Source organism: Mustela erminea, chromosome 1, assembly GCF_009829155.1.
Source record: "Mustela erminea isolate mMusErm1 chromosome 1, mMusErm1.Pri, whole genome shotgun sequence".
In the NCBI taxonomy this organism is placed as follows: domain Eukaryota; kingdom Metazoa; phylum Chordata; class Mammalia; order Carnivora; family Mustelidae; genus Mustela; species Mustela erminea.
Window position 1 is genome coordinate 34054723 of NC_045614.1, and position 25705 is coordinate 34080427.

Below are 25705 nucleotides of genomic sequence, written 5' to 3' on the forward strand. Positions count from 1 at the left end.
GGATTTGAACCTGCCCGTTTGCAATGCAAAGCCTGGAGCACATGGCCTCCAACCCAGGAAGGTGGGAAGTTGGCCATGGCAGGACCAGTTGTGGGACCAAAGCCCCTAAGACCAGATGACCAGCATGCATACCCTTAGCCACCTGCTCTCCGTGCAGCAGAGATGATGAGGACACACGCTGGCGACGTGCTTTCCTCAGAGCTGGAAGAGACAGGCAAGGGAGAGTCCCGACAGCCCCAGGAAGGGTCAGGCTACGAGGACAACGGAAGAACTCAGAAGGGAGGAGGCCCAAGACATCAAGAAAACCTAACTGCACCCGCTTCTGAAGGCAGCAGGAAGACGAAACCAAATAAAACAAGGGGGAAACAACCCCCAAGCATTCACTCATGGATGAAAGGATAAAACAAACTGTGGTCTATCCACGCGGTGGAATATTACTCAGCCCTTGGAGTGCCTGGGTGGCTCAGTCGGGTAAGCATCTGCCTTCAGATAAGCATCTGCCTTTGGCTCAGGTCATGATTCTGGGGTCCTGGGTTCGGGCCCTGCACCGGGCTCCCTGATCAGCGGGGAGTCTGCTCCTCCTCCTCCTCTGCCTGCTGCTCTGCCTACTTGTATGCTTTCTGTCAGATGAATAAATGAAATCTTTATTTAAAAAAAAAAAAAAAAAGGAGTACTACTCAGCCTTTACGAGGAAGAAGTTTCTAACGTGCCACAACACAGACGAAGCCTGCAGGCACCGTGTGGGATGACACAAGCCTCTCACGACAGGGCAAATACCGTAGGGTTCCACATACGTGAGCACCTCGAAGTCGTCAGATTTATCAAGACAGAAGGACCAGTGGTGGTTGTACAGAAGCCCCCTGAGCCATACATTTAGATAATGGCAAAAATGGTATGTTTTATGTTACGTCTACTTTAAACACAACTTTTGAAAAGTTGACTACGACTTTGCTGGGTCCCTAAGCGCACCCAGGACTGTGTCTGAGGAGAAAGTTGTGTGGGTCAGGGCCGAAAGATACAGGCACTTATGTCTAGTCCTGCTCATGGTGAAGCCACAGATGAACAAACGAAGAAGTTCACAGCCGCAATAGGCCAGGCTTGCTGCATACACACACACACACACACACACACACACCCCAGGGCACAGAGACTGCGGCCTGCCCAAGTGCCGGGAAGGGCACCCAACTTCCAGCTTTCCTCAGAACACGTTCCAGAAAGTTCTGTACTCCAAATTCACACAAGAGAGCAGTACTGTCTGAAGGGGATCCCATCACAAGCTACAAAGGCACTAATACAGCATCCCAGTGGGAACCTGGAGCATCTCCAAGCTGGAGGAAGCTCCTTGCTGTCCATCCGCTGGGTAACCTGGCACGAGGAACCACTTCTCAAGTGTCAGGGTCCTCACCCGTAGAACAGGAAGATTGGACATGCACTTCACAGCTCGCACTGAGGACTAAAGATCATGCACATATGGCCTTCAGAGCGTAGTATGACCTGACAAGTGCTAATCTGCTATCGTTGGCATGGTGGGATTTTGTCTTCTTTCCCCGGTTTTTGCTCCCAGACTTGAAGCCCAACAGGCAGAGCATATGACAAGTGGGGAGGTGAGGGCTCAGGCCTCAGGGATTGGAACAGGGACTGCAGACCTAAGCGACTCAGCACCCAGGATGGGGCATACCTCAGGGCCTCATTCTAGAAGGAAGAATAAGCAGGAACGTCCCCCCACCTCTTTGGTAATGGTCACCCATCTGCAAACAACTGAAGTCATTGTGAGGCTGTCCCTTACAATATCTAGGTCCTGTCTTCACCTATAGCCTCTCCAGGCTGAGCTGGGATGATGTCTGCCCAGAAGAGAGATACTTTCTAGTGCGAACAAAGTCACCAGATGGGCGATTGGCAGCTCTGAAGCAAAGGAGAGAAATATGACCCGTGCCCTGTTCAAGCTGTACCTGAAGCTCCCACCTTCTTCTGAAATCCTTAAGTTCCATACATCAGCTAATCCCCTTTGTTGTTTAAGCCACTGAGTTGTTTTTTTATGACTTGTAATCAAAGGCACCAAGGTGATAAAATGGTTTCTACCATCCCAGGATAACTCTGTCTCCCCCTCTGGATAAAATATGCAAACTGAAAGGATCTGTTCAATCATCCCAATATATAAGATGCTGGAGACAGGCCAATCTACAGAAAAAACATCCTCCCCAGCCTCACAGAACATAGCTGTTCCACATAAAGCACTTTGGGAAAATCAGCACAGTGCCATACAATGAGGTTCTTTAAGAAAAATGTCATCAGTAAACACAGTGACCCAAATCATCAAGGGACACTTCAAAACTACTTATCCCAAGCTTCCACATTTAACAAGCGTCAACCCAAAGTGTCACTCTGGCCTGCTCCTCTTGGAGCAGCTAGATGTGACAACAAAGCCCCATGACTGTCCTCCCCACTTGTAATAGGATGGTCTCCCGCGCCATTCCATCTGGTAGACACCAGCCACAACTGAGGGTTAGATTTAAATCAATTACACGTAAAGAAAATTTACATTTTTCATTTTCATTGTGTGGCTAATGAAATGCAACCACATTTACCACTCTACAAGTACGCAATCTCCACCAGCGGCTAGTGGATTCAACACTGGGCATTGTGAGGGAAGAACATCTCCATCGCGGCGCACATTTCCGCTGGAGAGCGCCATGTTTCTTCCAGAGCTCCTTTTCTATCTCAACATGGCGGCTGTGGTGCTGGGGAAGAGGTCTCTGTCAATGATCCAACTGCTGCTGGGATCCTGAAGCAAGAAAATGACCTTCCACAACACATATCCACACACCCAGTATTTGCCACTGTAGAAGAACTTTTAGCTCAAATAACTCAATTAGTCTTTCTTTTTTTTTTTTTTTTAAAGATTTTTTTTTTTTAATTTATTATTTGACAGAGAGAGACACAGCGAGAGAAGGAACACAAGCAGGGGGAGTGGGAGAGGGGGAAGCAGGCCTCCTGCTGAGCGGGGAGCCCTATGCGGGACTCTATCCCAGGACCCTGGGACAATGACCTGAGCCAAAGGCAGACGCTTAACGACTGAGCCACCCAGACGCCCCTTTCTTTTATTTTTCTTTTAAGATTTTATTTTTTTGACAGAGAGAGACACAATGAGAGAGAAAACACAAGCAGGGGGAGTGGGAGAGGGAGAAGCAGGCTTCCCACCAAGCAGTGAGCCCAATGTGGGGCTCGACCCCCACACCCTGGGATCATGACCTGAGCCAAAGGCAGATGCTTAACGACTGAGCCACCCAGGTGCCCCTAATCTTTCTATTCTTGACTCCCTTCCCCAATCAGTGTTCATTCAAGCGTAGAATGGGGTCTATCACCATCATTTATTAAGTAACTAGAATGGAAAAGGCCAATGTTGTAGAGCCAGGAGCCTGAACTTCCCACAATCAGTCAGAACTTGTTTAAACACTGTGGATTCACATGGCCCACCCCTGTCCCCCAAACCTCCTCCCCCCACACTGCCCAGGATTCTGACTGCATAGGTCTGGGCTAGAGCCTAGCAATCCCCACATTTAGTAAACACCCTAGATGATATAAACCAGTGGCCATCCTGTGGACCCTACATCAGAGCTGGGGCATCCAGACTCCACTGGGCAGGAAGACATGAGTCAGAATCACTAATGAAGTCAACCCCAGATGCCCAGAGCTTGAAAACTCTCCCAGGTAATTCTGATGCATTTTCCATTCACCCAAACTCAATTTGTGGGCCACTGTTGCCAAAGCTGATCATTTTCTCCAAGCAGCTCTGCCTGCAATCTGTTAGCAACCATCAGGTGAATAAAAGTGCCTGGTAACAGGTGCACAGGGCTGTAAATTCCACCTCTTACCTCCCCACCCCCCACAGACTTTTCTTGATGTCTCTTTTCCCTCAGGAATTCAGGCAAAAGGGTGACTCACCAGGTTTTATTAAACCCCCAGGGAGAGGCTCCTTCTACCAAAAAAAGACTCCAATAGTAAAAAACAAATATCATTCCCATTAATGCCTTCTTTCCACAAATGTCTTCCTTAGGGATAATTATTTCACGTAGAAGAGCTGAAGCTTCCATTACTTTTAAAGTAACCTCCTACCTTCAATATGGAGCTCGAACTCACAACCCAGAGACCAAGAGTTGCATGTACTACTGACCAAGCCAGCCAGGCGTGCCTCAAGCTTACATTTTTAGCTAAACTGTATCAGAGACGGATTCACGTTGCTTAAGAAAGCCAGGGCCTTTCTTCCTTCTGGCAGTATTTTCCCACAGACTTAGACAGAAATAGGCAACAGCTACATGAATTTTTCCTTTACTGGGCATCCCCTCTGTCTGACTTCTCTTATAAATCATGATCTATATATACATAGATAATACATCAATATTGATATAACACTCTTGTACTTCTCATCTACACTGTGGAGGTGCCCACCTGAGGCTGGGCACTAAGGTACCATACAGTATGGCTAGAGACCCTTCTTCCCTTTATCAAAGACCAAAGCTCAGGAATCTTGTCAAGGATCACCCAGCCTAAAACACCATGGACTATAAGCTTTTCCAGGTACATCCTAATCTTGAGCATTTTAAAGTAGAAAGGAACCCAAATTTCATGCCAACTCGGGGGAATTCTGGGTGCCCCACAAGTTGTTATCATAACAAAGGAAGTAGATCAGGACACAGAGTCTCAAGATGGAAAACTCTTTAATTCTGTCTCACATCCCAAGTCCTGGATTATGTACATAGAGAATATACTATCTATGATTTAAATTCCTAGACGGTCTATTAGAATGTTCTTATTCTGGGGGTCCCTGGGTGGCTCAGTCAGTTAGGCATCTGCCTTCGGCTCAGGTCATGATCTCCGGGTCCAGGATTGAGCCCGAGTCAGGCTTCCTGCTCAGTGGGGAAGTCTACTTCTCTCTCTCTCTCTCTCTCAAATAAATTAATTTAATTTAATTTAATTTTTTAAAAAAAGAATGTTCTTACTTTGAATCAGGTATGGAGATATGGAGAGAAGGACAGGGACAAGGAAAGGAAAGAAAAGAAACACGGTCCAAATTCAAACCTAGCAAAATCCAAACTCCATCTTGGGCTTTTGCTGCCAACTCTGTAGTTTTTATTTTATAGAGGTCTCCCTTGCTTGGCTCCTTGACAGAAAAACTGCACTGACTGAACCTGTAATCTGAATTAGCTAAGTCCCCTTCCCCATCCTCACACAGCAGACCTGGTGCCTGACGTGAATTATGCAAAACAGAAGAAGCCAAGAAAGCCCGCTTTCATTTTCCAAAAACAAAATTCTACCATATAATCCTGGTCAGAAGAACAGATACCCACCGGTCATAGAGGTTAATCATGTTCTGAAAGCATCTACGCTTGGAGTAAAGGTCAGAGTCCTGATTTATCCGTACAAAATCCAAGAAAGTTGTATTACTGGAGATTTTCCTGCTATATTTAAAACCTAAGAGGTATACCTAAAACTCATTCTTTTTTTTTTTTTTTTTTTTTAATTTGGAAGGCCACACATTTCACAGTAAAATTATCTCAGAGCAGAAAACATATACCATTCCCAGGACGCATTCATAAAAATGTCGTCATCAAGATGCCATTTTGCACCCAGTTCAAAGACTCAGCAGACCAGGACCCTGAGACAAAATACTCCAAGAATCATGATCAGCTGTCAAAATATATCATCTCCCCAGCTCCTCACAACTAGAATGGGGGAGCTGTCACCAGCTGGACCTCCAGCAGACTACAGGGACAAACTGGACCGCTTCTGGAACTTATTATTCACTTCAACACATATTTATTGACCATCGCTGAGAATTGGTCACTATCCTGGGCTCTGAAAATACAGACAGGAGTAAGAAATGAGATTATGGCTCTTGAACAGAAGAAGTGTGAGAGACATCAAGTGAGAGAGACAAACACATAAACAAGGGGCCACAAGCTCATCGCCCAGACCAAATATGGCTCCCAGATGTGTTTTGTTGGGTTCATCCATGCTTTTGGAAGAAGCCTGAACCTACATTTTTAAATTGTCAAAGTGCGTTTTTTAACAATTCAACCTTCTGGATTCTCTTGAAAATTTGAAAAATCTGGCAACACTGGCCAATGTTCCCCCATGTCAGCAATAGGGGGTAGCAAAGTAGCAACTGCTCCCTCTGAACAAAATGTGTCCTTCCAGTTTACCCCAGACCCCACCAGTCCTTAATGCCCTTTGGAATACTTACTCAGCATTTGCGTTTGTAAGTCCTATTATTAAAAAAAAAAAAGTGCTAGGTAGTATGTGTTATAAGTGAGGTAAATAAAGAAATACAGGGGCGCCTGGGTGGCTCAGTGGGTTAAAGCCTCTGCCTTCGGCTCGGGTCATGATCCCAGGGTCCTGGGATTGAGCCCCACATCGGGCTCTCTGCTCAGCAGGGAGCCTGCTTCCTCCTCTCCCTCTGCCTGCTTCTCCGCCTACTTGTGATCTCTATCTGTCAAATAAATAAATAAAATCTTTTTAAAAAAATAAAGAAAGAAAGAAATACAAGACTCTCACAAGCGCCAGGGATACAAATTGATATCCCCTCTGCATCTTAAGAAGATAAATGATACACTCTCTGAGTCTTAAGAAGATAAAATTCGGGGCACCTGGGTGGCTCAGTGGGTTAAGCCGCTGCCTTGGGCTCAGGTCATGATCTCAGGGTCCTGGGATTGAGCCCCACATCAGACTCTCTGTTCAATAGGGAGCCTGCTTCCCCCTCTCTCTCTGCCTACTTGTGATCTCTGTTTATCACATAAATAAATAAAAATCTTAATTAAAAAAAAAAGAAGAAGAACAAGATAAAATTCAGGGGTGTCTGGGTGGCCAAGTCAGATGGGTGTCTGACTCTTGTTTTAGTTCAGGTCATGATCTCAGGGTCATGAGATCGAGTCCCTTGTCAGGCTCCATGCTCAGTGCAGTCTGCTTGGAAGCCTCTCTCTCTCCTTCTCCCTCTGTGCTTCCCCTTGCTCTCTCTTTCTCTCTCTCTCTCTCTCATAAGTAAAATCTTTGTAATAAATAAATAAGAAGATAAAATTTATGTGAGCCAAGCATTCTAGACCTCGGTACAAGGAAAATAATCTGAAGAGGTTCAGTAAAACGGAAGTATAAGGATATTCATCAATTTATTGCATAAAATAGGAAAGGAAAACAACCTACACATTCCATGTCCATCCTCAAAGCATGGTTGTTATTGCACAACCAGAAACAATTCTACAGCCATTGAAATGACAAAATAGATATATTGGTAGTATAGAAAAATCATCCATGATATACTGTTAGGTGCCAAAAAACAAAACAAAACAAAACAAAAAACCCACAAAACAGCATGTGTCATGTTATCCAATTTTCATGAGAAAAAGACCCACCTAAAAAAAATACCCCCCTCAAAAAAAAAGAAAGCAAGAAAGAAAGAAAGAAAGAAAGAAAAAGTGTGGGGTGCCCGGGTGGCTCGGTGGGTTAAGCCTCCGCCTTCGGCTCAGGGCATGGTCTCAGGGTCCTGGGATGGAGCCCTGCATCCGGCTCTCTGCTCAGCGGTGAGCCTGCTTCCCCCTCTCTCTCTGTCTGCCTCTCTGCCTCCTTGTGATCTCTCTCTCTCTCTAGCAAAGATTTTTTTTTTAATCTTAAAAAAAAAAAAAAAGGTGTGTGTGTGTGTGTGTGTGTGTGTGTGCGCGCGTGAGTGTTTGGATCTAAATACAGTATGAATGTGTGTTATTTCCCTGAGTGGGATTACAGACAATGTAGATACATTCTCCTTTCATATTCACATCGTTCTGTATTATACACATTGTTTAAATGAAATAAGTAACTTTCACAGGGGGGGAAAAAACATGAGCCATGGGAGCACACAGCAACTACAAATGGTAACTGATGTTCTTTGAGGTCACAGTAATATTTGAGTTTTTTTAAAGATTAGAAACCAAAATCTAGATGCCGATGCCTGGTTTTAAAAAAAAAAAAATCTACATGCTCTAACACCAAGGAAAGTTCTTTTTTAACAACTTGATCTAGAGTTCTGAATTCTTAACCAAGTCACACAGACTTAAACAGGCTGATAGTTGGAGGAGGAAATGAGCATGCTCTCCCCATCAGATGTAAATTCCAATGCTTGGCCAAGGATCCAGGTGGTAAAATACTGACTCTATTTAAATCAAGGCGAAGCGATGCCTTCCATGGCCACATGATGTAAGCAACAGGCTCAATCCCTGCACACATCTGGTCAGAATACAGGCCCTCTAAGACCTTCAGCACAATTAATTCAATATTTTCCCCACAGTTCAAAATGCTACAACAACTGGCAGAGAACCATCTTAAATCATCACAGAAAAGTCAGACATATGGCTAAGTATATTTAATATGCCTTAAAAATAAGCCACGGAGTTTCTAGCCAACAAGATCTTAGGCAAGAATTTTTTTTTTTTTTTAATTTAGTTAAAAGTTATGCCTACTCGTTACCCTCAAAGAATTCGACTGAGCAGATATTTCTCGAGCACCTACCTACACAGGGCAGAGATGGCAAACAGAGAACAGGGATGTTGCCTTCAAGATTTCAAGAAACACATAAGCCAGTAGGGGAGACAGACAGGCAAATCAGCAATGACAAGACACTATTGTCTTGAAATCATGATGTGCATGGGAAGAAAAAAGAGGGCACAGAGGAGGAAGGAAATGACCGTGTTGCTGATGGAGAATAGGGCAAACAGAGGAAGGCAAGAAGTAGAGCCTGACAATACGGAGCGGCTCATTCTGGGTTCCGGCCCTTTAACACTCTGGGAATTTATTTCTAGGCTTATCCTCAGTGGGGTCACCAAGCATGCTGCACCCTCTCAGGCAGCATCCACAGTGACCCCCACAGTAGGAGGACCGAGGGGCTCCCGGCTACAAAGTCAACACACTCCTAGGACACAAATTTTGGAAAACAGGCAGATCTGAACTTGAATCTCACTGGGGTCAGGTGCCTGGGGGTGAGGATAAATGACGTGACCTCTCCTAGCTCATTTTTCTCATGGCTAAAATGAGAATGACATCATCTACCCGGGCAAAACCCTAACCTGGGTCTCGGCAACCTATCAGAAGATCCATAAATAACAATTACGATTAGTTTACTGCTCCTAATTCAGATTCCCGGTCTCAACCCTGAAGTTATACATTGGACCAGGGTTTCTCAACCTCAGCCTTTGGCTGTTTAGGGATGGATAACTCTCTCCTGGGGAGAGGGGGGCGGCATTGTACACTGTAGGATGTTCTGTGGCCTCCCTGGCCTCCACTCCCGATGTGCCAGCAGCACTCCCGCATCCTGAGTTGTAACAACCAAATAGGATTACAGGCAAGGCCAAATGTCCCCGAGTGGGCAAAACCACCCTCCATTTTAAACCACTGCTTTAGAGGAACTCACTGATGGTGTCCATTTCTCAAAAGAAAATCATCACAGCTGCTATTATGTAGGTATTTTGGTAAGCCCTGCCTATATGCCAAGCAGAGGATTAAGTGTTCTGGGTACATTTTCCCATTTAATCCTCCCAAGCAGCCAATGAGGTAGGCATTACTCTCATTTTCTACTGGGAAAATGGAGTTCTGGCAGGTTAACGTGCCCAGGGTTGCTCAGCTGGAAGTGGCAGAGCCTGGATTTGAACCCACCCAGTCCGACTCCAAACCCTTATAACCCCAAGCCCCACGGCTTCCCTTGCCACCCATGAGGTGGGAGCCCAAATACAGTGCCAGGTAGGTCAGAGGATCTCTGTGTCACGTTCTCCAGGATCATTCTCCTTGGGACTTCCAGGAAGGAGAGAAAGGACTTCTCTGTCCCCTACATCTTTGTACAACCTGGGACCCAAAGACAATATTAGAATCAATACGTCACCACTGGGGACAACATGAGAGAAGTTCCACCTACACATGGTGAGGTCCAGAGTTTCCTTCTCACTTGTCCGAACTCATCCAACCACAGCCGTTTCAAAAAAAAGTGGCATCTGAATCACGCAGAAAAATGAACCTTTTTTTCTAGACTTTAAAAAGCTCTCCAGGAAACTTATACCACAATATCTATCTCTCAGGAGATTCTTTCTTCTCTTTGGAGTGCTTTCAAATGAGGAACATTCAGACAATAACAGAAGCCAACATATACTGAGCTACGGGCCAGGCCCCGTGCCATGTGGTTTACTTAAGCCTCCTTTTATTCTTCCATCAACTCTAGAAAGTAGGTATCGCTCGTACCCCATTTTCAGATGGGAAAACCCTGACCCAAAGAGGTGAAGTGTCTTGCCCTGAGTTACCTGGCTAGCAAATTTAAAAATCTGGCTTCTAATCCACACCAGCTTACATCCAAAACCTACACGTGTATAACACATCAATACATGGATATTAGTGGGTTATCTTACAAGCAGTTCTCCCGTCCTGTTAATACCGTATAGAACAGTAATTCTGAAACGTCGCTTATCACTGGGGCACAATCCCCTTTTAATTGCACCATCAGGCCACTGCCCATAAGAGAGCTTCCAGTCTTGTCTCATGACAGGCTGAAAGATTAGTCTTATTGTGGAAAACAGAACTGTGTCCCATTAAAGGTGCACACGAACGCCTCCGATGGCAATCACAGTGGGGTGACGCCTGAGCGGGGAGAATGTCGTTCTCTTCTGCAATTCTTTCTCATGGCAACGGAGGTAGGAACAGAAAAAGTCTCTACACACAGCGGGCAGTGCCCAGAAGAACTTCTCACAGCCCGTTTGAGGGTGAGAGAGTTTGCAAAGTTCCCTGACACACTCAGGGGCTGCCCGAAACCTGTCCCATGAAGACCAGCTGAAACCGGCTGCCAACGCTGCCTTCTAGAAGATTCCTTCATTGACTGGCTAAGCTCTACTCAGCCACACGCACAGACTGCCAATGACAAACCCACATCGACATTAATGTGAGCCGCCATTTTTCAGAGACTTTCAAATACGGGAATTTTCAGAGGCAACCGGGCTCAGGGGAGAATTATTCGAGTTCTCCGTTTGACAGCAGACGTTCAACAGATGCTCGTACCAGGAGGACGCACCAGACCCTGCTCTCGGTCCTGAGGACGCAGCACCAACCACCCCCACAACGTCCCTGCCCTCCCAGAACTTCTCTTCCAGGAGAGACAAAAGAAGGATTTTACTTATTTCGAAGGAAGCTCCCTGAAATGGAGTGAAATAAAGCAGAGAAAGGCTACAGAGGGTAATGAACAGCAGTGGAGGTACAGCTTCCAACAATGTCGTCGAAGAAGGTGTCATGGAGAAGGTGACATTTGGGAAAGACTTGGAAGTTCAGGAGGCAGCAAGCCTTCAAGGTGGGAACTAGCAGATCATGGACCAGAGTCAGGGCGGGGGGCGGTGAAATGTCATGCGCCAGATCAGGGGAAGGAGCCTCATGAGTCACTGTGAGGACGTCGGTTTTCAGTCTGAGATGAAGACTGAAGAAATGATTATAAGTAATGGATTCTCCACTCTTTAATTACTTAGCCATAAAAAGAGAAGAGTATTATTTAATCTTGAAAGACCTTGTTCAAATTCCATCTTCTAATTTTGTGACATGCCTTCAGAAAGGTTAGCATCCAGAACATTCCAGGCTCTGCATAGGATACTTTACTACAAAGTAGACATCCATATGATAGGCACGTCCTTGACATCCGTGGGGGTACAGCCGTGGAAACACCAAAACAAATTCACAAGAAATACCATATCGACGCAGACATCCATAGGGGTGCCGCACAGCAAAGCTCTAGTGTTTATGAGGGATTTTTCAAGGTTATAGATCTCTCATAGAAGCTGCATAAAGACAGGCAAGAATGCAGTAACCTACTTTTTTAGGATGTGAATGTCAGCCCTTAACAAATTTGACAGCCTTTATTCTCAGCGTACACAAAATCAGTATATCCTGTTACACATATATACAGACTCAAGGAAGGGACCACTAACATCAGAGACCGGTGTTTTGCATTAAATAACCATCGTTTATAAAGCAACATCCTTCATGTAAACCCTTGTGGTAAGGAGATGTCAGAATGTTTTCTCTTATAAACCACTTAATTCCCCTTGGTGGATATCATCAATTCTGCCCTCCTAGACTAGCTGGTTAATGAATGCCAACATATGCAGTGAGCCAACTGTATGCCATTGCATCATAAGGTCAAGTGAATCTATTTTTAAAGAACAAGGCCATTGGCCAAGGGTGGCCACTGGAAACAATGGACAAGTTGGGTTGCCTGTCCTTGCATTATTTTTTCTAAAAGCTGTGGAATGTTCCACAGGGTAACCTAAAAATACCCCTTGGAGAGTGGTCTTTCAGCACAAAGAATACAAAGATTGATTTTGAAAGTTTAAGTTAAAAAAAAAAAGACCTATAAACACAAAGCTCAATTTAAGAGCAAGAGAGGACAAAAATCAGACTGTTTTCTGCAGCAAAGATCTGATTTGCTCTTGGCTAGAAAAATTGTATTCAGGGACAATGGTACAAAAAAACAGAGGTAAGGTGTCATTCTTACAGGTGCTGACATAGAGCAGACCCCGTATCAACAAAAAATGGAGAAGCCCCTCACCATCCTGCCTGCTCAGCATCTGAAATTTCCCTTCTTAAACTCCAGCAAGAGTCAACAAGCAGAAATACTTCAATATAATTCATTAAGCCTTGTCGGTCATTTACTTATTTATAGCTCCGTAGAAATTATTAGACACAGGGAATCAGCTGATTGGAAGATCTGGTCAAGGGAAAAATGAACGTATTAGGATCCTACGTCCGAAGAAATAAAAGATGAATGGGCAGTAAAGGGGGAAGGATATAGACAGCCTCGTCTGCACATATCCTACGAATGCGAAGCCACAAAGGAAAATCCATTCACGTGTCCAGCAAACGTGAATGAGCACCTAGGACTTGCCAGCTACTGTTTCAGGTCCTGGGAAATAAGAGGGGTAAGCAAGTGAGAAAAGCTCCTTGTTTTCACAGACCTTACATTCTAGGGGGAGGAGAGACAGACAAAAAAGAAGAAACAAGGGGCGCATGGTTGGCTCAGCAGGTAGAACATGTGACACTGGATCTGGGGTTGTGAGTTCAAACCCCATGTTGGGTGTAGAGATTATTAAAAAAAATTAACTTTAAAAAAAGAAGAAACAGAAGATAATTTTAAATTGAGACAAGGCTATGCAGTCACAAAGCAGGATGAGGGGATGGCTTGTAACTCAAGAGCTGTCTTACAGGGAGGTCAGGGGTATGCTAGGAGGAGCTCATTCTGGCTCTGTAGAATGGATCAAACGTATCTCTTCCCCACTCCAGATATGCTACAGATCTGAGGCTCCCCTCTACCAGAGGGGGTTGTTAACCATCTAGCAGCACACTACCATGGGGAACTCAATGATCTTCTCTCTGAAGGGACACTAAGCAAAAGAATCCGTCTTGTGACCATCTCAGGGGATGAATAAGCAAACCCAGAGACCCTGAAGCAGAATTCACAGGACACCAAGAAAGACAGGCTTCTGTGTTGTAAAATGAGTATGACTGGGGCCCCTGGCTGGTTCAGTCAGTAAAGCATCTCCCTTCCACTCAGTTCATGATCCCAGTGTCCTGGAATCAAGCCCTGCATCAGGTCCACAGGGAGTCTGCTTCTCCCTCTCTCTCCCCCATCCCTGGCCCCAAATACATTAAAAAATCTTTAAAAAATAAAATAAAATAAAATGAGAATGACTTTGTTACAGAGCTATTATAGTACAGTCCAATGGGTCAAAAATAAACACACATCAGAACAAAACACAAAAAGGCACAAAGAACTCTATTCAATTGTGTGTGGTCATAACACCCTCATTTCAGTGAGGAAAAGGGTCTGGTGGTGGTGGTGTGGTTTCTAAGCTGTGTCTTATTTATTGTCCCTGCTCTGTCTAAAATGTGGGCGGTTTCAGCTTCCGGGCAATTTGCAAAACCACAGACTTCACCTACGAAAATATGTAAGCATGACCTAGGATACCACCACTTTGGGAAACTACAATCACACCATGTTAAGCTTTTGCAGTCGGGGTTACTCATGGAGGTGCAGCATTTTAGGAATGCAAAGGACCTACAGGCCACGGCCATTTTATTTCTGGCATGAAACAATGAAGAAAGGTTGGCCCAGAGCCGGAGACGACAGCACTAGTTGGCAAAGCCTGTTCTGGAACCCAGGTCCACTGTGTCAAGGGTCCTTTTCTAACTGTCAGTCCGTACCTTCAGGCAGTGATTCTCAAAGCTGGGCATGCCTTGGAATCACCCCAGGGCCTCTTTAATACTGCCCCAGAGGCTCCGCCTCCAGGAGTTTCAGAGTTTGGGAGTCAGCACCACCTGGGTGGGGTCCAGGAATTCCAGTGTCTAACCAGTCCCAGGTGACGCTCTGGCCACTGGTCTGAAGACCCTACTCTGAGACATGCCGACCCAGGAATGAGGAGCAGGGGTTTTTGGCATCCAACACAGCAGCCTGTCAGCTTGACTTCGCCACTTGTATGACTCTTGGAAAGGCTACCCAAACTCTGCGGACCTCAGTTCAGGACACCTGTGTCCAGGGGCGAGGAATAAAAAACAGAATGTCCATAAAGCACTACTTTCACCTCAGGCCTCCACATTCTAAAACAAGTGCTTAGCTTATATCCCACAGCAAAGTTTCCTTAATCACCTTTTTTTCTGTTTCCACAAATACTAGGATGGCTACAATTCAAACGACAGACGAGACTGAAGACTGGCAAAAATGCAGAGCAATTGGAATATTTTGGCACCTATATTCACAATAGTGAAAAATGGCAAACGGTCCAAAGCCCAATGACAAGCAAAAATATTTTAAAAACTGGTATGGGTGTGGGTGTGGGTGTGTGTATACACACGTATAAACACACATACCTACAATGGAATAGTACTCAACAATAAAGAACAATGAAGGGTGCCTGGCTGACTTGGTCCGCAGAGCATGTGACTCTTGATCATGGGGTTGTAAATTTGAGCCTCATGATGGGTAAAGAGTTGACTTAAATATATATATATATATATAAACTTTAAAAAAAAAGAACAATGACACAATATGAAATCTGCAAAATATTTTGAGTGTAAAAAGTCAGGCACAAAAGAGTACATATGGCATTATTTCATTCATATGAACATCAATAATAGACAAAATTAATCCATGATAAAGGAAATCAGATAGCCTTTGCCTCTGGAGGAGGTGTCCGGAACTGACCAGAAAGGGACAGGAGGAAAATTTCTAGAGTAATGGAAATGTTCTGTATTTTGATTTGGGTAAAGATAAAATGAACATACACATTTGTCAAAACTCATCAAACTATATACTAAAGATCTGTGCATTTCACTACCAGTAAATGTATATTTACAAAGTATAAAGTATATGCTATATTATACATATAATATACAAAATAGCATTTTTTTTCAAAATAACATATTTTATGTAACATATATGTGTATCTGTAAATTTTTTAGGCACTTTGTGACAAAAGACTGTCTTCCCCATCTAAAATGAACCAAGTTCTAGTGATCCCAGGGTCCTGGGATCAAGCCTAGTTGGACTCCCTGCTCCGCAGGGAGCCTGCTTCTCCCTCTCCCTCTGCCTGCTGCTCCCCATCCCCCCGACCCCCGCTCATGCTCTCCCTTTCTCTCTCTGTCAAATAAATAAATAAAATCTTAAAATAAATAAATAAAATAAAATGAACCAAGTCTAACCTGGTAGATCCATTTAGCTTGGTTCCTTCACGATCCACTCCTGCTTCATATAATACCATTTGCTACAGACTATTTTAGTCTGTGCATCTTTCCAGGGAGCTGCCATGAAATAGAAACAGCAGAATTTTCTCCCACAAGAAGACCGTGACATTTCCATACCGACAGTACCCAAAGTGCCCTGTGTCCCTGGGAGTGGCTAGCTCAGGGGGCAGGAGACACAAAAGTAATGTTTTCCTTTGCCACACACCCAGGATGAGTTTATCTAATATGATTACAACATAGCAATGAAGACATAGTACGAACAATCCTGTCATACAATTTAACTCATATTCTTGCTATAGGGGGCACGGAAGACTGGTGAAATACTTCCTAGTGCCATGTTTCTATAATGAAGATGTTGGAAGAACTGTGCCCATGTAATTATCCCATAAAATAGTAGCTTTCACACTGCAGTGGATTCCATCCCCATCTTTATGCTCTCCTGAGTAGAAGAAGTAGATTTACACGCACGCACACACCTGCTAAGAACAGTCCTGTGCAGCACACAGAATGGCTCTGGGTGAAGGGAAATAACATTTGGAGACACTACAGTTTTCTTTCCATTCAGAGGTGTCTGATTCCAAACACACTTGATTATCTGACCCACCATGATGAGATACAGTAGCTCTTGGATCTTTGAGGACTGGTGGACAGAAGAGGTTCAGGCACACCTGGCATACTGCACATTAAAAACAAGCCCCCATACAGGACCCACTAGACAGATAATAGATGGATAGCTACCCCTTGTCTGTCTTTCCACCAACCGTTTCTCCAAAATACCCCTGTACCGAGACCTGTGGCTGCTCCCATCAAATGCTTTGACACGGTGTTTCCTCCACAGTTCTAGCAAATCCTAACAATTCACGTACTGGCATTGAATTCATAATCCAGGTTCCTAACACCAAAAGCTAGGCTTAGAAATAAATAAATTCAATTTTACACAATAATAGCTCATCTTTATTGGGCACTTACTATGTGGCAGGCCCTGTTTTGCACACTTTCCACTTAATAGCTTATGTAATACCTAAAAGGCAAGCCAGGTTACTAATGAGGACATACTCTCAGGAAAAGAAGGTATGAGACCTCAAGCAAAGCCTGAGGAAATGCACAATGAATAAGGCACAGTCTCTTGTACAGAAATGAGAAGAGGGGCCTAACTCATAGTTCAGAGGAAGTAAAAGAACTACAACATACACACTTAGGGGAGCCCAAAGGAAGAAGGGTTTGTTCAGCGTGGCAGCATGCTGGAGGGCTTCCCGGAAGAGGTGTGCAAGTAGAAGATGAGGACATAAATGGTAGGAACTTTCCTTAAGTGTCAGTGCATAGCTCCTCAAACTACCAAAAGGCCTGACAAAGCTTTCTGCCCCCTCCTCTGTTTCATCTGGAACAGGCCTGTTTCCAAGGATCTGCTCAGCCCAAGCCAGCCCTCCTTTCCTTTAACACATTCCTCCAGCTGCTGCTTGCCCTTCCAGGCCCGCAGGCACATATGGGAACTTTTCACCATGCTCAACATTGCCACTTCCTCTGGTGCTTTCATGGAGCGGAACCTGTGTCATGGTACTTGCTCGTGCAAGTGATCCTTTAGGGGAATCAACTCCTTCTCTGTTGGACTGATATAGAGACAGCTCCTTACCTGCACCACACTGAGAGGCAAGGGACTCCCCACCAGCAGCAGTCATCAAAGACGTGGGCACTCCTCTACAGGCTTCTAAGAGAGGAATCTGACTTTATTCCCTCCCCTAGAAATCAAGCCCTCAAGCCCAGGGGGGTCATCCCCCCACCTCTTCCTCCTCCACTTGCATTAAGGAGTCAAACCCTTACTTCTGATATTTGTGTGACCTTGGGCAAGTAACTTATCCAATGTCAATGCCGATTTCCCTACCTGCAACCTGGGGTTTATAAAAACAACTCGCTCTCAGAATTGGCAATCAGAACAAAACAGCCAAGGAAAGCATTCAACACAGAGCCTGGCACGTAGTAAGCTATCAGTGCAGAGTAGCTACCATTATCATTATCATTATCAAGGATAACGATGGTGGTGGTGGTGGAGGCAGCATAAACTTGGGCTCGATTCGCGCTGACAGAAATACTCCTTTCCCTCCCCCCCCCCCCACGCCTGGGGCTGGGCCACACGACCGAGACACATGCGTCATCCAGCTCTGGGGTGAATGCAGGATCTTCAGGCGGCGGGCACAGGAACCGCAGGGCGGTCGTACCCCAACCCACCTGGAGGGATACCAGGTGAAGCCGATTTCCTGAGGGAGGACGTCAGTAAACACAGACCCCTCTTCTCCTTCATACCCATTCCCCGGGTCTGTGAACGGATAAGTGGCAAAGGAATGCAGCGGCTGCGCTTGCTGCATCACTCCCCAGCAGGGCCCGGAGACCGTCCACTTTGCCACTTGCCTCAGTTTCCCAACTCTCCCTCCGGCGCAGGCGAAGCGGCACTGCACTTAGTGGCTGAGAAAACAGGTTGGCAAACCAGGCCTGGGAAAAGTCTTCCCGCTTCCCGACGCAAATCCAGCCTCCCCTTTCCAACGCAGGTGGGCAAACAACCCCACCATCTCTCAACAAGTTTGCTTATTTCACCACGACAGGGCGCACGGCCCCAACTTCCCCTCTAAGCTGCGCTCGCAGAAGGAACGCGGGAAACCGAGATGCGGCGGGGGGCACTCCGCAGGCCTCTCCCCGTTTTGCCGGCGCCTCCCGGAGGCGCGTCCCGTCTTACCTTGTCTGACGGCTTTGAAGGTGACGGCCTCCTTGCAGCTGTCGATGACTCCCAGCACGTCATAGCGGGGCAAGCCGGACACCCGGATCCCCTGCACCTCCAGAAGCAGCTCCCCTTCGCCCAGCCGAGGGCCCTCGCTGCCGCCGGGAAGCCCCGCCGCTTCGGCCGCGGCCACCGCTCCAACATACGGAAACTCCCCATTCTCCGCGCCCCCCAGCACCGTCACCCCCAGCTCACCCTGGGGTCCCCGCTTCACGGTGCATTCGTGAACCTTGCTAGTCCAGTGGTTCTTCTTCTGGATCACTCTCGACATGATGGGTTACACCCCTCCTCCCCCCCAACACAAAAAATAATAATGCAATGAGAGACAGGTGCCCCCCACAGCACAAGTCCCCAAGCCCCCGCTGGTTCATGGGAGAGACATCTCCCCCAAAATAACGCAACGGGAGAGAGAAACTTGGCAGCCTCGCTCCCCGGCACACACTCGCGCACTCAAGCCATCATAAAACAAACTTTCTGGGCTTCCCCGCGAGCCCTGCACAGGCGCCCGCGAGCTTTGTTTGCATTCCGGTGCTTCTCGGTCCACGTTCCGGCGCCCGATCGTTCTCTCCCGGACCAGAGTCCACTCTGCGCCGCTTGGGTTTTTTTTTTTTTTTTTCCTCCCTTCCTTCCTTTCTTGCCTCTTAGAAATGCGGTGTCTCCTCTTTGCCTCCCGCCTGGCTCGCCTTTCCTCGCTGGCGGGCTGTTCCTGAGGGTGAGGGAAGCCCTTCCAGCCAGTTGCTGGGAGCCCTGGAGACGCGGTTGCCGAGCGGGGGTTGGGGGGGACAGGAGGGAAGTGCCTGCGGCCCCTTTAAGCAGATACAAAGGCTCAGCTTGTTTTGTTACAGTTCATTCTATTCCGCGCCGCCGAGCGCAGCGGCCGGCGAGAGGAGACGCGCGCGCATGCGCCCCACGGCCGCCTGCCGGCCGGCCCGCCCCACCTCTCCTTCCCTAAGGGAGAGATTCCAGTGTGCTTCCCGTTGGGTCCTAAAACCGATCCTCCAAAAGGAGATTAAGTCCCCTCTACGCCCCCCTCTTATTCCTCCTTTTCTTTCCTTGCCCTCGAGTCAGCTAATCACTTCAGGGTAGGGCCATGTCCACGTGTTTTACCCCGACTGTTTGCAACTTTTGAAATACGGTCAGTCTGGCTTTGGCATTTTAAAATCATTTCAAACAGGTGGGGGTTGGGGAGGCTCACACACTCACCCTCGCGCTCACACTCACGCACACACGCACGCACTCACGCCGGCCTAAGCCTCCTCACCGCCCTCGGCCAGTGGCTGGCCACGCTGTCGGTCACCCTCCCGGGCTTGTCCACCCCCGCCCCCACACCCCGCGGTACTTCCCTCTAGTACCCCAGAGGTGGACCCGACCTGGAGGCGCGCTCCTGACCCTTGCCTGCCTGCGCCCACGGATTCGGGTCCTGGAGCTGGGACTGCCAGTGTCTCTGTGACGCTGGGTCCCCTGGCCCTCTACCTGGGATCCTTGTGAACTTTGGGGACACCCCTAAACTTTGGAGCCAACTTTTTAGGACACAGGGAAGACTATAGGCACGGGAAAGTAGCCAAATGGCTGGGGGCGGTTCAAGCCTTCAACCTAAAAGGGACCTAGCTTTTTAACTTTCTTTCAGCAAAGACTTCTGGAGCCAGTCATCTGTCCCAGGCTCAAGTTCCTGACTGAGCCGAGAATCCTTCGGACCCGCCCCGGGACCACGAGATTAAGATCACCCACTAGTCTGCGATCTGCACCCCAGTCCAGGCGCCCGTGGGGGCAGGGGAGTAGGCACCCACTGGTCTGGGATCTGCATCCGAGTCCAGGCGCCCGCGGGGGCGGGGCCTAGGCAGCCACCTCTCGGAATTCATAGCCTGGGGATCAGTGCCGCCCTGGGGTGCCAGCCTTGCGAGTGTCTATCCCCGCTAGGTTTGGGAATGAGCTCGGGGGCTACCTACAGAAATATTACCCTGCATTGGGAAGGCTGCCATCCCCCAAAGAGCCTCCAAATCGAGAGTCTCCGAAGCAATCTTTTTTCCTCAGTGACTTATAACATGTATTTTCTTCTTTGGTCACAGAAAAGATTCCCAGTGCTAAACAAGGAAGGGAGGGGACTCAGAAAGGTTGGGATGCTGCGGTGGTCCATGTCGTCTGGGTTGAGAGCCAGCCTATGGTGTACGTTCCCACGGGTCCAATTTCTGTGTGACCTTGAGCAAGCTCCTTGACCCCTCAGAGCCCTCCTTTCTCCCCTGCTAAGTAAGCATAACAATACCTTACAAGGTTTTGGGGAGTATTACATAGAACACTTGTAAAGTGTCCAGCTTGTAAAGTGAATACTTGTAAAGTGGCATATAATAAAAACTTACCTTAATAGTAGTAGGATTTGGAAAAACAATTAGGAAATCATTTGGGGTCTCATATTAGATGATGAGGATAAGTCCTCCTCTTTCTCCTAAAGCTTAATACATATAGGCACACATTAAATGTTTTGGAAGTACTGTTTGTAGGGCGCTATTCTAAGCTAATAAAAATAAAGGAAGAATGTTGATGCTTCTCTCCTGGGATATTCAAACCGAAAATCCCATTGCCTAGTATTTGTGAAAGAAGGAAGTGGCCAATTTTTCCTGGCTCTTTTTAGTGAGAGAAACTTCATCTCCACTCTCTTTTCAAAGAAGCAATCAGTTTGTCTCAAACTTAACTGAATCAAAATGAGTGGGAGTTTTAAAGCTTCATTCCCAGGCCCAATTACAGACCCATCCAATCAGAATCTCAGGAACGGGCTCTCTCCTCTGGACTTTTAAGATCCCCCTGCCCTGGTGTTGGTACACAACACTGAGGACCACAGGTCTAGCCTCTTGATTGCTGAGCATTTTTAAAACACAGAATCTTTTGGAGAATAAACCTATGGTCCATATCATCCTCTAGAGTGTAAGCCCCAGCAGGGCCAGGAACTTCAGCAGTTTGGTTTACAGACATGTCGGTTTCTAGAACAATGTTTTGTATGGAGTGAATGCTCAAGTATACGTTGAATGAATCTCCCCATAAAAATGCACATTTTGGCATACCGTCTTAAAGTGCAGTCACAGATGCCCCCACAGATCACTAGGAAGCTTGACCTTGTGTGTTTTTCCCCCTCTTCCCCACTCCATATTTTAGTAGTCTGATTGCTTGCCAAGAATCCCCCACCTACCTGGAATCAGTGACTCCCTACCTCCCCGTTCCACTTTCACTCCCTCCTGGATCAGTCTAAGGGGAGAGAGGCCAAGTGTTTTGCATGAATTCCTATGGCAGCACTACCATCTTCCCTCTCCAGGTGTCCCTGCCTTCGAGGAGGGGAAAGGACCAGGAATTTAGCATCCTTCAGGTTTCAAATGTGGAATAACCCCCAGAAAAGAAGGGATACATGAGGATACAGAGGGTGGAATGAAGAGAGGTGTAGAGAGACACATTCCAGGAACATAAAAGAAATACCTCAAACCTCCAAAGCAGCTAAAACCACCAATTTCCAGGTACTAAGTTTATGATGTTCTGGAACTTTCTTCTCCTCCTACCCTTTCTATCTCTGCTGTTACAACGAGTCCAGTTCTTGTTGTCCCAGTCTGGAAGCAGAGCAGAAATCATATCTATCCTATCCAAGCTTTGAGTCCTCAGCACCTAAACCCATGCCTTGCTTGGGGTGTGCCCCATACACATTGCTGAATGAGTACGTGTATGCACAGGTAAAGTATGACATGAAAGTGGAGCACCTGGCTGGCTCAGTCAGTAGAGCATAAGACTCTTGATCTCAGAACTGTGGGTTTGAGCCCGACATTGGGTGTAGAGATTTAAAAAAAAAAAAATTGTACTATTAAACTTTATGTGACCTTTGACATAAAATCTGTTTAGATTTGGTGACTAGAATTGACTGCTTTCTTGAAAGCGCTTATAGTTATCTTGAAGTAGATTTTTCTTGACTAGAGGTAAAACAGGATCCAAGGGTTTGGGCTTCTTTCACTTATGCTAGGACTTCGGCAATGTATTCCAATGGAGAAAATAATACCACAGAATATCTAACTTTGGGGCTTACCATATGTGCCAGAATCATTCTGTGTATTATTTTATTTAGTTGTCACAACAACTGTATGAGGTAGGTTTGATTTGGATTTTACATGAATGACCTCGATTTTACAATTGAGAAACACGAAACAAGTCAAGAAACTTGCTTCCAAGCATGGAAGTGATGAAGCTAGGATATGAATGTAGACGCATGATTCAAAGTCTGTACGCAAAACCACTGTAGGATGTAGCTATCTGCCATTTAGCATACTCAGGTAATCGCACTTTTTTTTTTTTGGCCCCTGTATCTGCCACATAGTGTGTGTATCCTAATTAAGTCACCCTCCTATCTCTTCCCTATAATGTGATAGAATATGCTGATCCACTCTGAAATCCAATCTCTTGTTCCCCATTCGTGGACTCAACATGAATAAATGTACTGGGATATAAAGAGGATTAATTTGCAAACATTCCTACATTGTTTGGAGCTCTGTGGGCTGTGGTACAGGTGATATTCCAAACGTCCTTATACTGTTACTATGCAAGCATTTCAACAATGAAATCTTAATAAACGCAGTAGACTCAGATGAGAACTAAACTGTAACACAATAAACTCTACACAAATTAAGGCCTTATTTTCACCTAATTTCACGAAAGGAAAAGAAAAAAAAAAAAACATGACTATAACATGTGCGTCTCTTTTCTCTCTTCCGAATATGTTTCTTCCTAAAGTTTTCCACTTCTGATTAGAGAAATTTGTCATGGCCATCTAAAGTGGCATTTTACTTCATTTTTCTGGTAACATGAGGATGGTAAATGAGTTGGTCGGCTCTGGGGGCAAAGGAGGTCTTATAAATTGGTTATCTTTTAATTTCTGCAGAATGCCATCAAGAAGCATCAATTATAGATATCAGAATAAATACTCTCTATTCAATAAGGTAACTGAGTTTGTACTGGTGATTTAGAGCAGAAGATCAACAGAGAAGGTTGAAGCCATTAGTTGAGAAGGAAGGAAAATGGTAATGAGAGCCATTTTCCTCGTCATCAGTGAGAGGCACTTTCATGATTTACTTGATAACTTGTTCTTTTCTGCACAGGGAGGCAGCTGGGTGGTTTTCTCTGACCATAGTATTCCTCCCTTCAGTACTTCCAGATAGGAAAGAAGAAATAAAATGTTAATTCTTAAGCTCTTCCAAGATATCACACATGAACTATTCTTTTAATACCCCAGAAGAGTAACTCCAGGAAGAGGGTCTAACCCTGGCCACTGTTGTGATTTGCTTCCATGTGAAAAATAAATACTGATAACTACAAGATTTGAAATTTGATGTTGGGGGATGTTTGATGTTTGAGGAGTCAAGAGAAACCCAAGAATTTATCATGGGCATCTCCCCTAAAATTTCACCAAAGGTTCAGCTGTATAAAACACGAAATATCATCCTGCATAATTCCCCTGAGAATACACCTGATGATAGTGTTAATTTCCTTGGGAACAGGATATTTGCATTCTTTGATAACAGATGTGTGTATCTCCTTTCTATTTCCAAATCTGAAAATACAGACATTTGAGTAGAGAAGATCCTTAAATAATTCAGGATTTTATTATTGAAGTTGTTCATGCTCTATATTTCTTCTTTATTTTAGATGCTCAACCTACTGAGCCACCCAGGCAACCCCTATTTATTTATTTAGAGAGAGGGAGTGTGCACGTGCATGAGTATGAGGCAGGGGAGAGGGGCAGAAGGAGAGAATCTTCAAGCAGCCTCTCTGCTGAGCACAGAGCCCAACACAGGGCTTGACTTCGTGACCCATGAGATCATGACCTGAGCTGAAAACAAGAGTCAGATGCTCAACCAGCTGAGCCACCCAAGCACCCACCGCATGAGATGTCCATATTTTCTAAAATACCTGAGTAATACTCATTTTTGCAGAACGATTTTTTAAATAGATAATAAAAAGGCAGCCTTAAGTCATTTGAAATTATAGTCCCAAGAGATAAGTTTTTACATATGAGTGTATCTTCTTCTTGACTTTGGCCAACACAAACACACATACATGTGTGCACACACAGAAGCTACCCTCTTAAGTTCTCCCTCTTTTCACTTGGGATTTAGAGTTAATTCATGGAATTAAATAATCCTTTTTATGACGTTCCACTCACTAATATACCATCAATTTCCCATTTGTAAACATAAACCTATATTTACCCCACTTTGAGTAGCTTGTTTATTTTTCAAAAATATTGTATTCTTGGGACACCTGGGTGGCTCAGTCAGTTAAGCCGCTGCCTTTGGCTCAGGTCATGATCCCAGGATCCTGGGATCAAGTCCCGCATTGGGATCCTTGCTCAGTGGGGAGCCTATGTCTCTCTCTGCCTTTGCCTACCACTCTGCCTGCTTGTGTGCTGCCTCTCCCTCTCTCTCTCTCTCTCTCTGATAAATAAATAAATAAATCCTCAGAAAAAATATATATTGCATTCTTTCAATGTTCCCAAGGTAAATATTTAACCATCGCCTGTTAATGATCATTTAAGATTCTGAGTGGGCCTTAAAGTAATCATTTGTATTGGGATGTTTTGGTTGCCAGTGACAGAAACCCAGTTGAACTAGTTTAAACAAAAAAAGTCAGTGAATTAGCCCATGGAACTTGACAAACCAGAAGTGAAACCAGTTTTCAGCACTGCTCCATGAAGAGACTGGAGGCTCTGCTCTTGGCTTTCTCCCCCCAAGTCTCTGGGCTCTCCTTCCCTCTGTTGCCCTCAGCCCTTCCTACCACAGACTGGCCTTCTCCAGACAGCCAGGAAGCAGCTCTCACTGCGCAAGCTTCACAGTCCCAGAAGAAAGGAGATTTTCACTCACAGATGGAAAAAGCAATCAGAGAAATTTCAGTCTCTATGAAAGCTTCCAGTTTCAGTTGTTCAGATACAAGTAGAGTCTGCCTATCTTTCAGTGGCTTTGACAATAAACACCGTGAGTCACAAACTTCATTAGCTGCCTGATCAAGCCTGGCCAGGGTGTGTGTCAACTTGGGACTAAAGAAATCTCATCAAGGTGGGTTCCTCTGGGGGCTCTTAAAGAGATCCCCTTTTCTACAGTGAGCTCGGAGTTCCAAGAATTCAGATAGTGGTAGGAATTTGAT

General features: G+C 45.7%; 1 protein-coding gene across 18 annotated transcripts in view; it reads right to left on the minus strand.

Annotated features, from left to right (window-relative positions):
• The window catches only part of MAGI1 (membrane associated guanylate kinase, WW and PDZ domain containing 1), a 631665-nt gene extending 612194 nt beyond the window's left edge, over window positions 1–19471 (minus strand). For 16 of the 18 annotated variants that reach the window (XM_032359452.1, XM_032359374.1, XM_032359366.1 and 13 more), the window contains exon 1: window positions 18503–19470. In XM_032359452.1, coding sequence (XP_032215343.1) covers window positions 18503–18815 — 313 coding nt within the window. In that variant the 5' untranslated portion in view covers window positions 18816–19470. Of the gene's footprint in view, window positions 1–18502 lie in introns of all 18 variants that reach the window. The other 2 variants (XM_032359429.1, XM_032359414.1) reach the window with 1 other exon arrangement.
• Between the last annotated feature and the right edge of the window lie 6234 nt (window positions 19472–25705).